The 16178-nt window shown below is 36.4% G+C and overlaps 1 protein-coding gene across 4 annotated transcripts in view; it reads right to left on the bottom strand.

The window, feature by feature from the left end:
* Positions 1–16178, bottom strand: part of PTPRM (protein tyrosine phosphatase receptor type M) — a 486857-nt gene that overhangs the window by 368878 nt on the left and 101801 nt on the right. For all 4 annotated transcript variants that reach the window (XM_050915684.1, XM_050915683.1, XM_050915685.1 and 1 more), the window contains exon 2: positions 2875–2997. In XM_050915684.1, the coding sequence (XP_050771641.1) occupies positions 2875–2997 (123 nt within the window). The remainder of the gene's footprint in view (positions 1–2874; positions 2998–16178) is intronic.

Genomic DNA, 16178 nt, shown 5'->3' with positions numbered 1-16178 from the left:
TTTATTATCATCTCTGATACTACTTACCAATTTTCATCTAAAACTAGATCTCACAAAGAACTATTAATGTTCACTAACATGTAAATATGTAGTGTGTGCATTAATGCATGCACACATATGCATGAATGTTAAATGACATTTCTTTTGTCCCACTGAAATAACATATCGAGCCAAAATATTTATCTATCTGAAGTACGGCTATGCTCTCAACAGTCTCATGTGGACTAAAATAAATCAAATGCCATAACTACTGTGCTTCCCCCTGACTGCCACCAAATTATAAAAAATATTATATATTGACATCAACTCACTCACTGGAGCATATTGCCTGAAATTAGGAATGTTATGTGCATTAATTTTTTCTACTGACAAGGGACTACTGAACTGGGAGTTCTTGTTTCAGGCTAGTATTACAACATTGTTGCATAAACCATTTTGCTTTCAAGCCAAGAATTCTCCACAAACCATTAATCTAACATGTTCTATTCATTATCATCTGAAGTTATTTTTTCTAAAACATGTAGCTCAGAAACTGCTGACAAACTCCTTGAAATCATTTTTTAAGTGTATCACATAACTCTCTGGCTAAGGCTAACTGAAAACTAATTAAAATCATTAAGATGATGATTTGAACAAGAACAAGAAAAAATTGTCTAGATGAAATTATGAGGAAAAATTAGATACCACTTGACTGAATCGTGCCCTTAGACACACTGCTTCTCATTTGCAAAAAATGAGCATTTCTTTCCCTCTCAAAGGGGTTTTTGACCTTTTAAGGCACCAATATCCACGACTCTCCTCAGACTAACTCGTTCATCTTCTGACCCAAGACTCCCAAAGCATATTTCACTTCCTTTATGGGCAGAAATAAAACTCCCTAAACTCTAAATATAATTTATTACCAAATTTAATACCTTTTTACTTGATCATCAGAACATTATTTTAGTCTTCTGATAAAAAGGCAGGAAGACAAATAAAAAACAAGTTGTATGACATCTGATAAATAAAGTTACATATATATTTCCCTCCATAAAAATACCAGTCCCTAGTCTGGACTCTTGCCCCTGGGAAAACAAAACAAACCAAAAAAATCTTCAAGCCTATGGTCATCACAGAAAAGAACATAGATTCGAACCTCTTCTATCTGCCAAGAAGACTGAACAACGTATACCAACAATCGCTTTCACAAAATCCAAGTGGGGAGAGTAATGAATGAAATTTGGAATACAAAGAGAATTTCCAGTGGTGTGATTGCGAAAAAGGAATGTATAGCTTGTACTGCAAGCCAAGATGACTGATAAACTATGTGTGTTAGCTCCAACTTGAGAAACAGTATTAAGCACTAATGAAACAGTCCAGAAAATTTTTAGCAGTGTGTGCCAAGACCACTGGACAGGAGCCAGTTTAAAATGGAATTTGCAAGAGCTTCCTTTATCTGGGATGATGAAATCAATCTAGCATGATGATCCAAGTGCCAGGACTCAGGCAAATTGCACATTCATCTTGAAGGTGGGAGTCCTACCTTCACCAGAGGAAACAACAGGCTTGAAGGAAAAGGCACTTCAGTTCAACCATCAATCTCAGATATGATGTTGTCCACAACACATGACAACATTCATAAATCTATAGTGAAGACCACTGAGAGCATTTTTACAAGTAAATGATATCTAGGGCTGATTAGTGCATATTGTACATTAGTGCATATTGTACATTAGTGCATTTATTAGTCCACTAGTGATGAGTGCCTATGTTCAGGTTTTGTTTATACAGTCACTTCTGAAGATTCACACTGTTTATCTCCTAATTTCCTCATCCAAAAATAAGGGAGGAACATTTTCTTGAGAAGGACAACTATTAAAGAGACTTTACACAAATGCTAAGTACGTTACGGGTGCTTTAAAGAACTAATCGAAATGGATGTGAAACATCAGGACATTCATCTGCAATGCTCTGAAGTGTTCTGGATACATTTATACTAAACTATGAGGCTAATGCAGAAGAAGTTCCATGATACTACAACCAGTGATTTTATGAAGTGGTCTTTTTCTTTTGGCTACTTTTAGGTGACAGTAGTCACAGGAGGCCCAGTCTTTAACAGCCAAAGAAGATGCTGAGCTGGGCTGCAGGCAATCATCCCCCCAGAGATGGACACCAGTACATGGGGGGAACTCTTAACACGCCTAGATAAAAACATGAAAAAATAATAACTGATAAATTTTAGGCTAGTGAATAGTTTAAAACCAATGGTCAGATTTTACATATTTGTGTGGCTGAAGTGGTAAAGGAATACAGCAGAATGCAAGGGTTGTTGCTATGGAATTAGGTCCAACTGCATGCAGTACACAAAGTACATTAAATAATAGTATCACAACTGTCTTTTAAACACAACAAGCGTAATATCATTGAGGTCCTTTGTTTTGGGATACCTCTCCTCTCGTTTTTCTCTCACCTCTTTTTCACTCTCCATTTATTTTCAGAACAGATTTTGATTAATATCTCTTTCAATGAAAATGCCTAAGGCCATCTGTGTTTTATCTCTTACTATTCTCTCTTCCTCTGAGTCTTCCTGAGTAGTCCTGTCTGCCTGTTTCTAGTACTACTTCATTTTCATGCCATCATTCTGTTTTATTTCTGCTTTCCCTGATGACACCAAGTTTCTATTTCAACTTTCTAACCTTTATGTTCCCCACACAACGAAAGAAAATCTTTGCTTTGCAAAAAATATCCCTCACAAAAATCACTGGGAAGATCTGAGTATTGCAATTAACAAACAGATTTAGACAAAGCAGCATTCTAACAATAGGACTGTCACGAAATGCTGAATAAACACATAAGCTAATGTCAAAAAGAAACAAAGCAAAATAAAAGACCAACCAGATGGCATCCCTTGACCTGAGGAGGGCTTTATCGGTGTGTTCACCTGATCCCAGTTAAGATCATCATCGTCTGACTGACTATAGCCACAGGAACTGAGAGGCTCATCAAAAGTACAGCATCCTGTAAAACAAACATAAAGATAAAAATTAAACAAGGCATGCAGATAACAGATTATGAATCTCTAATCCTAACATGATTCAATGCAGGCTGTGTAATTTTTAAATGTCTTTTAATACAAATTATTATACATTTATTAATCATCACTTTCTGAGAGGGCATAAAACCTTCTTGTCATGAAAACAAAATCCCAAGGGTAAAAGAGGAGATTTAGAACTGCAGACAAATTTTGTCCTATGACACAATCATCAGGTATCAAAAACAAACCAGCAAAATAAAAAGCAGTAAAACTCAGAGCATCGAAAGACTGAATGATTAGCATTCTTCAGGAAAAACAAACTATTCCATGCCTGAGAACCTACATTTTAGAAGAAAACTCTAAATGTGGGAACATCAGCTCCCATTCCTGTATCCGGGTTTCCAAGTAAGGGAAGGCCTAGATGCTCCCAGGTGTGCTGCGCTGCGAACAGGTACCAGCCTGGGTGTTTGTGGGGTCAGCGGCTCTCATACAACACAACACATCTATCTCAAAAAGCCAATCTATGCACAGCCTCAAACTCTCTGAAAGAAAACAGTATTATTTCCTCTCTTTTTGCCATTCTCTTCTAAGTAATTTAGAAAAGAATAACATGTTATAAAAGCTCACACTATCCCAAGCTGGGGCAGGAAAAAAAATCTAATGTCACGAATTTAGAAGAATGGAATCTAACATTATCCACAAGAAAACAGAAAAGCTTTGCTTTTTCCCTTTGGTACAGAGGAAACTTTTCCAGCTTTTTTACATCGTTCTCTTCTAACAGGAGACTAACACAGGGTTACAAAATTCTGTTTTCTTTGATGTTTGATGCTTCACTCCAGTGAAGAATGACATCTTTCCTATTCAGGAAAACAAATGTAACCCTAGTCACGGATATTTCAGTCCATATTAAAGTAAACTCTGCAGCTGTTCAAACAAAACTAAACTTTAGGGCTATTTATCATCTTTGCTATCTGTCCATAGGCACAGCAGGCTTAGCCTTGCCAAGCTGTATTAAAATAGGAAACAGACAAAATCTAGCTTTAAAAAAGACTTTAAAAATCTAAATTTTCCTAGAACGTTATAAACGGCATTACAGAATACGTTATCAAAAAGTAGACGACAAAAATTTCATTATACCTGACAAGCTTCATGTAACTCAAGTCCAGCCTTCCTAATCGCTAGTCACAGTGTATATTTGAGATTCATGACAAGCACTTTGCAAGCATATAATCTTCAAGAGAAATTATTTTTATATGCAATCACCAAATAATTTCATTTTTTATTCTCTTACAGTGCCATTGGTCTTTATAGACATACCATGTTTGCCCTGCCCTTGGATACAGGTCATCGTATACTGTTCTCTGTTCTAAAGTAACTTTCTATAGGAAGTCTTCATTAGCTTTAGGTTTATCTAGAGGGAAATTGGCACCTCTGGACACTGCATCTTTCTGTACAATTTTGAGTGCACAAGATTCAATTAGATAATCCCATAGGAACAGAAAACCCATTAAAGAACACGCAACTCCAAACTCTAATATTTCACTTCAATGATAACAACAGATACAAATTATCTCTCTCCTAAACAAATTCAGAAATATAAGAGATTTGTATAAAGTATATCAAATAACTTCTGCAACATTTCCAGCGGGAAGGCTTAGAAAATTAGGCAGCCATTTACACATTTATTCTAGTGCTTGCATAAGTATTACTTCAAACTTCTTAAGATATGCCACAAGCTAAATTTCAGACACAAAAGCAAAACATCAACTTTCACAGACCTATTTGTGCTTTTTTATAAAAAATAAAAAAACCCCAAACCACAGGTGAAGCAAAACGTAGTTTCCTTGCAAAGGTACTGCAAATGACACTAGGACATAAATTTAAATATCAAGTTATGCAGTGCACAATGTAGTCAAGCTTGGCAAGAAGTATACACCCAAATAAAACCTGGCATAAATCAGGGTTTACAATTCAAACACAGGGCTAATGAATGTACGGAATAGCTCCCATACCTCATTACATCATATATATCTCTAGTGATAAGAAGACATAGAGAAGTTTAAGGTGTTTTCTTGCTCAAACCCAGAAGCACAGCCAAGCGCTGTAAAATGTCCAATACTGGAAAAAAGGGAAGAGTTTGTGATTCCAGATGGTTAGTAAAGGCTTCTCCCCTTCTCACTAGTTAGCAAGATGTCAAAAACGTGGATAAATAGAATGACAGTTCTACTTGTCTAGACCATTTGTCTGTCAACACAGGACTGTTTCTCACTGCTTGCTTTTCTTCATTTCTCTTGAAAGTCTATAGCTAAATCACTCTGTCAGGATTTTTTTTTTTTTTGCTTTTATCTTTGCCATCTACATCCTTCAAAACTTTGTGACTTTACTATCTTATAACTTCCTCAAAATAGGTATCTAATCTTCACATCTGCTATAGGAAGAGTTTAAAAGGAACTTTTGAACTCCTCCTTCCATTCCTAAGTCACTTCCACCCACAACTAATAACCAAACTGTAGCAAGTATTACAAGTAATCAAACTGTACAGCCACCTACCCAGAGAATTGACCAGCATACATAAGATCTCTAACAGTACAGATGCCAAGCCATGTTTCTTTCTACAGCCAGCCACTAAGGATAAGATGAATTCTAATGAAGGCTTTGCACAGCCATGACTTTTTGGAAAGTCTTTTGTAGATTAAAATAACATACATGGCATATATAGGTGTTGGAAGTATAGGCAAGTTTATAGACTGAACTAAGAATAACACAGAACATCTTACTGAAGCTAAAAAAAAAAAAAAAAGCCTAGCCAAATTAGCCAAGTAATAATTACTGTAAATCAAGTCATCGACAGTCCTAATGGCTTATGCCTGCTCCCCAAAGTTCTGACCCTCACATCTGACCGTATTACAAATAAGATGAAGTTCTTTAGAAATGGGTCATGACATTTGACAAAATCCTACATTTGCATCACTCAAGCCCTCCTGCCTTCTTCTGCAGTGCTCCACCTATTTTCTAGTCACGATGCTCTTACCGTACAAGGTTTCCACTTCATAATAAGTTATCCACATATGGTATCAACAAGTGCTGGTAAAAATCTGAAAAATTGTCAGTGGTCTTTAATGTCTTTCACCATTGCACTGTTTTGAAACATGAGCCACTGCCAAGATAGGTACGCTTAAGAAATTCTGCCCATTTTTGCTATTAGAATTTATAATAACAATCAAAATACAAATTGTCTGCTATACAGTTTAGTCAAGCAAAGCAATTTCACTGCCTGTTATACTGGCATTACAGTTTGGACAGCTGAACTGTACTTTAAAGGATGAATTCTGTGCTGACTGAAATATTTATAAGTAAAACAGGAGATACATATCCCATTAAGATTCTTCGGCTTATGCTGCATTTTATAGATATTTTTAGATTCCTAAGAGGAATTGAATTGACAAATGCACAAGATGCAACACATTCTATTACAGCCTACGGTTCTTTCAACTGCAGTTATCCATTTAACCATCATAAATCCAGTTCAGTGTAACTATGCCATTGTCCAAATGTAGTCCTTTTTGCACGTTTCTATTTTTATTTGGTTAAATTACTTCAGATCTTGAAAAATTTATGAGCTTAAATGAGGAATGTAATTTAAGATGAAAGCAACCAATTAAAGTAACTCAGATAAAGAATACACTATATTTTTCCTAATGTGTATAAAGCTTTATTCAAAGTATTCTGCGTGTTAGAGACTATAACTACAACATCTGTTATGAAGTATTCTCAAAGAATACCTTATCAAAACCTAGGATAATAGAAGACAAAAATCAGTCAAGTGACAAAAACTAACATAGAAAAAAGTTCAAGTTGCACTGGACACGGCTTTGCTATGTTGGTCTTACATACTGCAAGGATCTCAGATCAATATGTACTTTCTATCAAATATTTGCTGCCAAATGTACAAGTGCTAAAACTTGTAATGCTTATGAGTATCAATGCTAGCATTGGCAGGGAACATATGTGCATACTAGAAATTATACAAGGGCCCTGCTTTGGGATAAAATACATTTTTTCTTTACAGCAAAACCCTATGGTTTCTGGTCTGCCATAGCACCATGAATCTATTGCAGAACAGATGAACCCAGAAGATGAGTTTACTGATTCCCACATTTTATTCGTATTCTTCTTTATCTCATTTAAAAAGTATTCTAAATTGTGTTGTCTCTATATTTTCAGTTTCATACTGGAAATGTGTTTATGTTAATTAGCTCTAAGTACAATGTACCTATTCTTTGAAACAGAAATAAAGGTTTTGATATCTGATCTGAAAGCTGGGTGTCTAGACCACATGTCATATCAGTGGGCTTTGATAATGCAGTGAAAGATTAATCTCCTGTTAGGCAATGGATCTTTTCTGTCTGTCTATAAAACAGGAGCCTCTGACCAAACCAAGAATATACCATTCCTCAGCCAGCTGCATTCCCTCCTGTCCTCATGAACATCCCTGCATCCAACAGCAATGGACCAAGCACATCACCTGGACAACATACCAAGGCAAATGAAAAGTGAAATAACTGAAAACTGTGACAAATCGCAATTGTTAAGCTTGACTAGACTGTGAATGAGTCAGCTTTCATCCCCAAGGGTTACTGCTCAGGGCGATGAGGCAGCATGGTAATGCTTGTGCTTTTTTTTTTTTTACATTTTTGAAGTTTTAGATTTCAGGGCAATCATCCTATCTAGACACTCTCACAACAATTAGAAAATGATCTGAGAAACACAGCATTAGGAAAACGGGATGCTAAGCACCTAAGCTGACAAACTATCAAACCAGACAATAAAGAACTACTCCTTTGGGGGCAGGTAAGAAGTCATAAAGTGGAAAATAAAAAGTCATTCTCAATTATAAACTGGCTAACAGAGAAAGCAAAAGTGGGTGTCAATGGACAATTTTTAATGTAAAAAAATTAAAATGCTGTCTCTAAACCTGTATGACAGGTCTGGTCTGCTGCATAACTTTTATTAAAGACAGGGTGATGACAAAATTGTCTAATACAAACTTGTTCACCTCTGAAATCAATAAATGGTCAAGCCAATAAAGCTTCAAGTAAACTAATGACAGCTACATAAATGGATGGTTTAAAGAACATATTAGAAACTGGACATAATGGCCTGCCTGGATGCTGCTTTGTGTGTAGATTCTCAGCAAAAAAAGGCTCTACCTGCCCTTTCAAAGGTGTTACAGCATTACACATTAAAAGGACTTTCCAAACATGATAGCTTAGAGATAGCTAGCAGAAGAAATTCTTCTCTGTGTGCCTCCAAAGTGCACGCAGAGCTGCCATGTATCTGCAGTGATATGCACACAGCAAAAATTCTTATCCAGGCTTTGCAAGTGAGCTTTCAACAGTGGGTAGTCTGTTTTAAAATTGAACATTTATTTTCTCTCAAAATATACCAAGTTTTTGATTTATACTAGAGGCAAGTGTTCAGAGCTGTAAAATAATACTGTAATCTAGATTACTGGTCAGGCAGTCTGAAAAACCATGTGCTGCATAAAGTCGATCTAATTTAAAAGAGTATGTGTATTTTGTCAAGTCTGCATATGCACGGGGGTGAGGGAGAAGAGCAAGAAGAAACAGATTTTACAATTACAGAACTTCTCTGATTGCGGCTGTGCTCAGAAAGGGTTTTGAAAAAGGTAGAGGATGGAAGAATTATCTAGAAAAATCTCATGAGCCAGAGCGAAGATGATGAGGTAAGAGGATGTGTTTTGCAACTAAGAAAGGCCAGATATTACTTCTGGCTGTAAGGGAAAATAACAGATGGAAAATGATACAAAATTGTGCTAAGATATGTGGAAAAGGTGGTATGAGAATGCTAGAGAGTTCCGAATTCACAGACCCAATTCCAGCAGTATCACAGGTGATGACAGTCTACAGAAAAAACTCGTTTCAGATAAACATTTAAAGCTGTTATTTATGAGACTTCAAAAGCTCACTGCATGTTCATAAAACATTTACAATTGTTCTCTCTGTTCTCCCTCCACTTACCTGACAGAAACTGAATCAACACAAATGTCTCCAAAAACGTGTGAGTTTTGGTGACACAGGACACCGTAGCAAAGTTGCATTTTATGGATGACCTATCTGTCAGTTCTAAATTCCCCTGGAAACCTGCCCACATTTAGGCAAATAAAATGTTTTCTAAAAAATTACATTTGCCTGATAGATCCTGAGAATAATTCAAAATTTGGGTTCCTGGACTCTAGTGAAAAGCCCTGGAAAAAAGGAACAGTTTCCTCTCAAGATGTGCATTTAAACTCCTTTTAGATAGCAAGACATAGGAACAGACACCACTGAACAACGATAAAAGACAAGACATTGAATAAGGGTTCCTAAAATAAATATCACCCATCTCGTGTGAGCCAATAATATCCATACTTTTGTGTCATTTTTCTATCAGTGAATATTTATGAGACCCGTGGGAAAACGGGTGCACATTAACATTCTGTGAGCAAACTTATTTCTGGCATTTTTTTAATGCCAGGGTGTTTGATTTTGCAATATTAGTGGTAGCTTTTCTTAAGGTATGGCATGGATTATATGGGCAAGTGCACATGTATGCTTACATACACAAAGTATATCCCTGCTGCAGTTGTCATTAGTTAGAACACATCTACCAAAAGAAATATTCAAGCGTTCAATCCAATAAAGTACACGACTACACAGAAATGTATTTCGGAAACCCTGTTTTGAAAGGTATTATTGAAACAAGCGTATTTGCAAAAGTCGTTTGGATTTTATGCTTTAGCAATAGGGAAGGATATCATGCTGGGTGTTAAAACTACTAGCTGGTCTTCCAGTCCAACACAAGTTAATACTAAAAGAGACGTTCCTTGTACAAATAGCTGCTATGGATAAATTTTAGTGGTTGGGGAGTGGTTTGGTGGTTTGTGTGTTTTTTTGTTTTGGGGTTTTTTTTAGTTTTCATTTCTTTTTGTATAATACCATTGTACCTTTTTAATTATTAATTTAATGCTTAAATCGAGATCCAGATCAGGGAATTCACTTTATAAATATTGTTATGATAACTTTTTTGAAAGAAAGCCTTATATGAAAAAATCTCCATATGATAAGTACTTTGGAATGACTTTTCAAGAAAAACTAGAAGTCCAATTTGTAAAATATATTTAACCTACAGATGTATATAGCTTATTAAAAAGATCCCATTGGGCATACCAGTTGCAAAAGGGAGACGGGTGATGTACATGTGTTTTGGAGCCGACTCAACCTGCTGAAATGCTGGACTGTGGTCAAAACCACTACAAAAATGAATAAATAAAAGGCAGATTTCCCATATGTTTTGTATCTTGTTTATAACAAATACGTGACAAAACCGTGCTTCAAACGGCAGAAGTCTCTCGTATAAACCGCCTGAAATATTTCGACATAAAGCTTTGACCTACAAATAACTAACAAAAAGGAACCTTCTTTTTCACATACTTAAAATAGAATTAAAAATTCAAAAGATATTCTGGCAGTGGAATAAGCCTCCTGAGAAAAACAAAAACACAACTGAACAGTTCTTTCATATAGTTTATATCATAGAATTCACTTAATTTATTTTATAGCTACCACCCAGGAGTGCACAAAACCCCTTTATTAAATGTGTAAAAGCATTCAACCATTGTGGTAGGCAAAGAAAGCAGATGCTACAGAAGAGAGATGTGGGAGAGGTATTTTTTTTTTCCCCATTTACTTGAAATGGAGACTAATAAGGACATACTGGGAGCGTGGGAAACAGATGTACATATTGCAGTAATATATACAGAAGGTAACAATTAAGTATACTTTCTTTTGACAAGTTAACATGCAGTACCTCTTAAAGGACTTGAAATGACACCTCTTTTGAAAAACTACAGTAAAACACATGACAATGTTTTCTGTACTCTTTCCTAGGGAAGAAAAGACAGAGGGTAATTTTCAGTCTAGCTCACAGACCATACATTAGCCAGTTGTGACTTTGAAGCAGCAGTCTGCAGCACTTCACCCTTCTGTCAGCTGAGGGACAAAATACATACCATAGGTATCTCTTTTCCACTCAGCATCAATTTGTGATTTCTTGTGTTGGTAACAGAAGCTGCTCCTATTAATTTAATTATTATGTAGAATGCCTCTATCCTTTCCTTACTTGGATTTTATTGCAATTTTACCTTCACTTCTCCTTTCAGTTCACTGAGGAGAGCTATCACCAAAACATGCCCAAGCATGTGCAGCTGGAATTAAAACATCTAAACATAGTAAGAAATTACTCATTTGATTTCTTTCTCTTCCTGGTTTCATTTGCTCCTATAGAGCTACCAAGGCCTAGAGGCAAAATCCTAAATTGTTTCCTTAGGTAAAGCGCTGCCCTGACAAAGGGCAAGCTCAAGAATCACTCACCATTAATCTCTCAATATAGTATTTATGAGGGATGTAAGCAGTTGCACTGATCTGTTGAAGATAGGCGAATTTCAACAAAAGGAAAGAAGACAGCTGTCTGCTTTCAGTAGTTTCATATTAATTCCACTTTTTTAATTGATTATCCTAAATACTGCTTATTCGTTTTCACCTCACCTGAGTACCCCAGCATCTTTGTATATCACTAAAATACAGCACAGTAGAGCTGCCCCAGAAAGATTTGTCCAGGGGAGGGGAGAGGAGAGCAGGTGAAAGCATTCGGGAAACAATACAAAATTGTACAAGTGGGAAATAATACAAAACTGCACAGATGATATTCAAGAAAGAAATGTGTATACTGGAAAATTTGAGATGAAATAAAATGCAATTCAGAAGGAAGGAAAAAACAGGGTGGGGATATTCAGTCTTTTTTCCCCCCCCAGTTGGGAGGAAGGGATTGAAATGCATGCCTTGCAGCCAAAATCCATCTTAATAAAGGGTCTGCTCACCTCGACACTTTATTTAAAACACAGTGTAACCTAAGAAACATACAATCATCAAGACTGTGATTACCAGACCACACCAGACCATTTCTCTAACATCCGTTCAGGAAACACTGTATTAGATTTTCAGTTTGTCATGAGGACAAACCTTTTCATGCTACATCCATCCTAGGGCTCCGGGGAAATACAGCCTAATAAAAGACAGTCAAACCACCTTTTCCACAACCAGCACTGCCAGCCGTTCAACTCACAAAGCCATTAAGTTCCTGATCCCAGTGTAATCTGATTTTCACTAGGGTACTTTTTAATAACTTTGAAAAATAGCACTTTTTTCTTAAAATTACTAAAATCCAGCATCTTCATTCTTGGTTAGAAATTGTGCTATTCCATTATCCCCCCAAAGTTTTTGCCCACGTTGTAATGGATGTGCATGAATGAACTGATGTGAATGAAGGCAAGAATAAGCAACACAGTAAGCAGCCGCTGTTCTTTTGTCTATGGTTGTGCCAAGAGTCATACAAGTTTTCACAAAACAAATCAGCTTTCAGCTGCATTTCATGCTATGAGACAATGAGAAAAAGACTATGTTGCTTCAACACGTTTATCAAATAAATTTACAATTCAGATTGAGCTAAAGAACACTTGCTCTGACTGAACAAACCAAAGTGTTACTTCATAGGTCAAAGTCCCTTTGTTCATTCCTTGCCTTACAGCATTAGCTAAATGGACAGACATTGACAAACAACTCTCATGCTGTCATAGAATAATCAAAACCTGTGATATTTTAAATTACTTTAACTACTGTATAACTACTATAACTGTATCTGTTAACAGCACAGATTGTATCAGAATAAGAAGCAAGTAAGAAGCTAAATTCTGATTTTAAAGCTCAGTATCGTTATGTTTTTCTAAGGTCAATAAATACAACAGTGCAAAATAGTTCAAAGTCTTGGAATAGGTAAAAGTCAGCTCTAAGACAATGGGTGCACAGCAAACTTTAAGAGACCACAGCTGGACTGCTAGTACAATGTAGAATATCCTTAAAGCGAGCCCCAAGAGTGATTTCTTCCCCAGCTTCCACAACTTTTAGGGACAGTTAATACTGCCTCTGAAGTTATCAGATAGCAGAACCAAAGACAACCTGTTCTATCAAATCCAATTTTAATAGCTGAGAGATCAACTATCATTTCATCCATCTATCAGGACATTCTGAGCTGAGTAAGCTTTTTGAGTTTGCCTTTTTTTTTTTTTTTTTGCTATTGTCAAAAAACTACTATAATATCCTATTTATCTATATATAAAGGGATTTCATTGAGAAACCTGGCAGCATTCTTCTCATCTGCCAGTTGAGCTTTTAAAACGTATCTTCACCTTTAAACTCTTCAAGCTAAAAAACACAAGCGTACTTGAAGCTCAATCATTCTCCCTGGTGCTGCTCATTTTTAATGAGCCTCTTGTCTTTATGTCTCCCAGAAGACAGACTCCACAAAGCAATCTCAGGTGATGTGAAACCAATGCTTGATGCTTCTCCAAACCCCTGTCTTTTTGAGCCTGAAATCTTCCTGCTAAACCCATACGGGACTGATGGGCCATTTCAGTCAAACCCAATTTCACTTATTTATCACAAGCCCCTGCTTAGAAACTCTACTGTGGATTGCTTGTACACACAATCTGTTTCCAGCTTTGAACTTTAAAAAGGATTTAAGCAGTCAATCTCAATATCATTATAAATCCAACGTGCATTACTTGCCTATTGATTGTGAGAAAATAAAAGTTTGAAGCTTGATTTCAGGGCTAATCTTTCCATTTGCTTGATGAGTTCTGCAGTTGTTACAGAACACTTAGTGCATCCTGTTAGATAACAGCACATTAAGCTTGGATGAGAAATCCAGACTATTTACAACACACTTCTAGCTTTAAGAACAAAGGCAGCGTTAGCTTTGCTAGTCACAGAGGCTTTTCAGCTATACCACAATTGAAAAAAAAAAAAAAAAAACCACCGAACAAAACACTAAACATTTCTGTATAAAGGATTCCACAACCTTAAAGTATTTTCATAAAACTAATAATGTTAAGATGGATTTTATATTTCTTCTGCCCAATATATCAAAAGTCTAGATATGCACAGAATATATCCAAGTTTATATTCTACTTCATCAATGGATAAAGCAAATGAAAAAATAGACAGGACACATTGATATCCATTCCATTTGTTATTAGACCATCTTACAAACAGTATTTTTCCCTATAAATGTTAAGCGAAATAGTTTATCATCTAATTAAACAAGCTGTTTATGTTCTGAATTTTAATGTGTGTACTGAGACATTTGAGAACAAATGCTATAAAAGAATTTTACACATAGAAAGAATTCAAAGATATTGAAGCCCATGCAGCCCCTTCCCTGCCTGCTAATCAAAGAATTCCCACACCCCCCTTTTTTTTTTCTTTTTTGAATCTACAGGTTTTCTGCTGTACTTTTCCTCATTTAATCTGAGGGCCTTCCTTCAGGTGAGAAAGGCTGTTACTTGTTTTGTTTTGTTTTTTAAAGTTACTGGGTATGCATTTTCCCAGGCAGTGACTATGAACTGCTACAGATGCATCCCAAACCATTCAGTTCGATGGTACAGCTCTAACTACTCGATCAATAATTCAGGAAAATATTCATCTCGATTTAGTTACTGCTGTCAGTACAACCCTTTTCTGCCTGGATGAAGAGAGAGCAGGACCTCCATCTGGAGGTTTTACCTGTGCTGCTCAATGAATTAACCTGTAGGAGGTGCCACAGTGATGAAGCAGTCAAAAACCTCCAGCAGGTAACTTCATCACACAGGTAATTAGTTCACTACATCAATAACACCTCCAGTCATTAGCAGCACCAAGGCTGAATCCCAGGTCTGCTTGTTAAATTCAGTCAGCACAACAGGCTTTCACTGTGCTACAGGTATAAATAACTTTCTATTTTTAAATGTAGTTAGCTATGACTTCCCCCCCCCCCTTTTTAGTCATTATCTCTTGCAATAGATTATACTTTATTTCATTCATCACATCTATAACCTCCTCCCAGCAGGAGAAGAAATAATTAATTTTAGAAACCTCTGACATTTTCACAAGGTCTGGTCAACTATAAGAGACACCCATATCTGAGAGTATTAAAAACACTACTGCTGCAACATTGACATGTCCAAGCTCGTATGACTCAAAGAGCGAACTCTTGAATCTTCCGGAGATTCATAGCGGAACAGGGCGCTACTGCTACACTACCCGGATAAAATAATTACTTCCAATTCTTGCTTATTAGGATTAAGCGGATTAAGTCAGCAGTAAACTCACTTAAATGTTGTACCACAACAAAATGACAAATCAAGGCCACACAGAGCTTCACGCTTTCTAACCTTGTAGAAACCATTTCAGGTCTGCGTGCGAGTGACTGTAGTGCCTAAGTACTAGCAAATCCAAGGACTGTCAGGTTGATTCAAATTATTTTTGCTTTCTACTAACTCCTGCTCCATGCCTGATGAAAGGGATGTTTTGTCCAGGCCATAACACTGGGAGAAGCATCTCTGATCCTTTGTGAAAAAGGTCTGATATTCCTGGGACCTCAGTACGTTACTAAATTGGGAAGGTCTTGCCCTCTGTTGCCAAAGTTCACTTCAGGATAGGATAATCTAATAAAAGCTAAATGTATGCACATGTCTCCAAACAGTATAGATTAGAACAGTATCACTGATTTATGACAGATTAGACTAGCTCACAGTTTTTGGCTTGATTACTTGAATGTACCCACTTTTTATTATAGAATTTTAGTAATATCATATAACCTGTTATATACAGTGTATACAGACATATTTTTACATGTATTTTGAAGTATCTTTCTTAGTTTACCTTTAATTACTTACAGAGAAAACAATAAACAGTTGAGCTTTTGGGGCAATTTTCTTCTTATGTAAATGCATCTTACTTAAATGTTTAAAAATCTTAATAAAAGTTATGTTTGGCCTCTATTTTTGAGGTAGCCGATAGGTCTAAAGAATTCAATGGGTGCTAAGAATTGTGTGTCAAGGGTCAATGCAGTCCAAACACAGGGATATTTCCAGTGGATGCGAGACATTCATACATTTCATCTGTCAACACCCAGTCTAATCCAACGTACAGCACAGACCTCAGGACTTAAAGTAATTAATTCCCTCCTGAACCAGAGCATATCTTTTAGTGACATATGAAATCACAGATTT

The sequence above is a fragment of the Gymnogyps californianus genome, chromosome 2 (assembly GCF_018139145.2).
Source record: "Gymnogyps californianus isolate 813 chromosome 2, ASM1813914v2, whole genome shotgun sequence".
NCBI classification, from domain to species: Eukaryota; Metazoa; Chordata; class Aves; order Accipitriformes; family Cathartidae; genus Gymnogyps; species Gymnogyps californianus.
The sequence above is the reverse complement of the archived record's forward strand: the minus strand, read 5'-3'. Positions and strand labels throughout refer to the sequence as shown.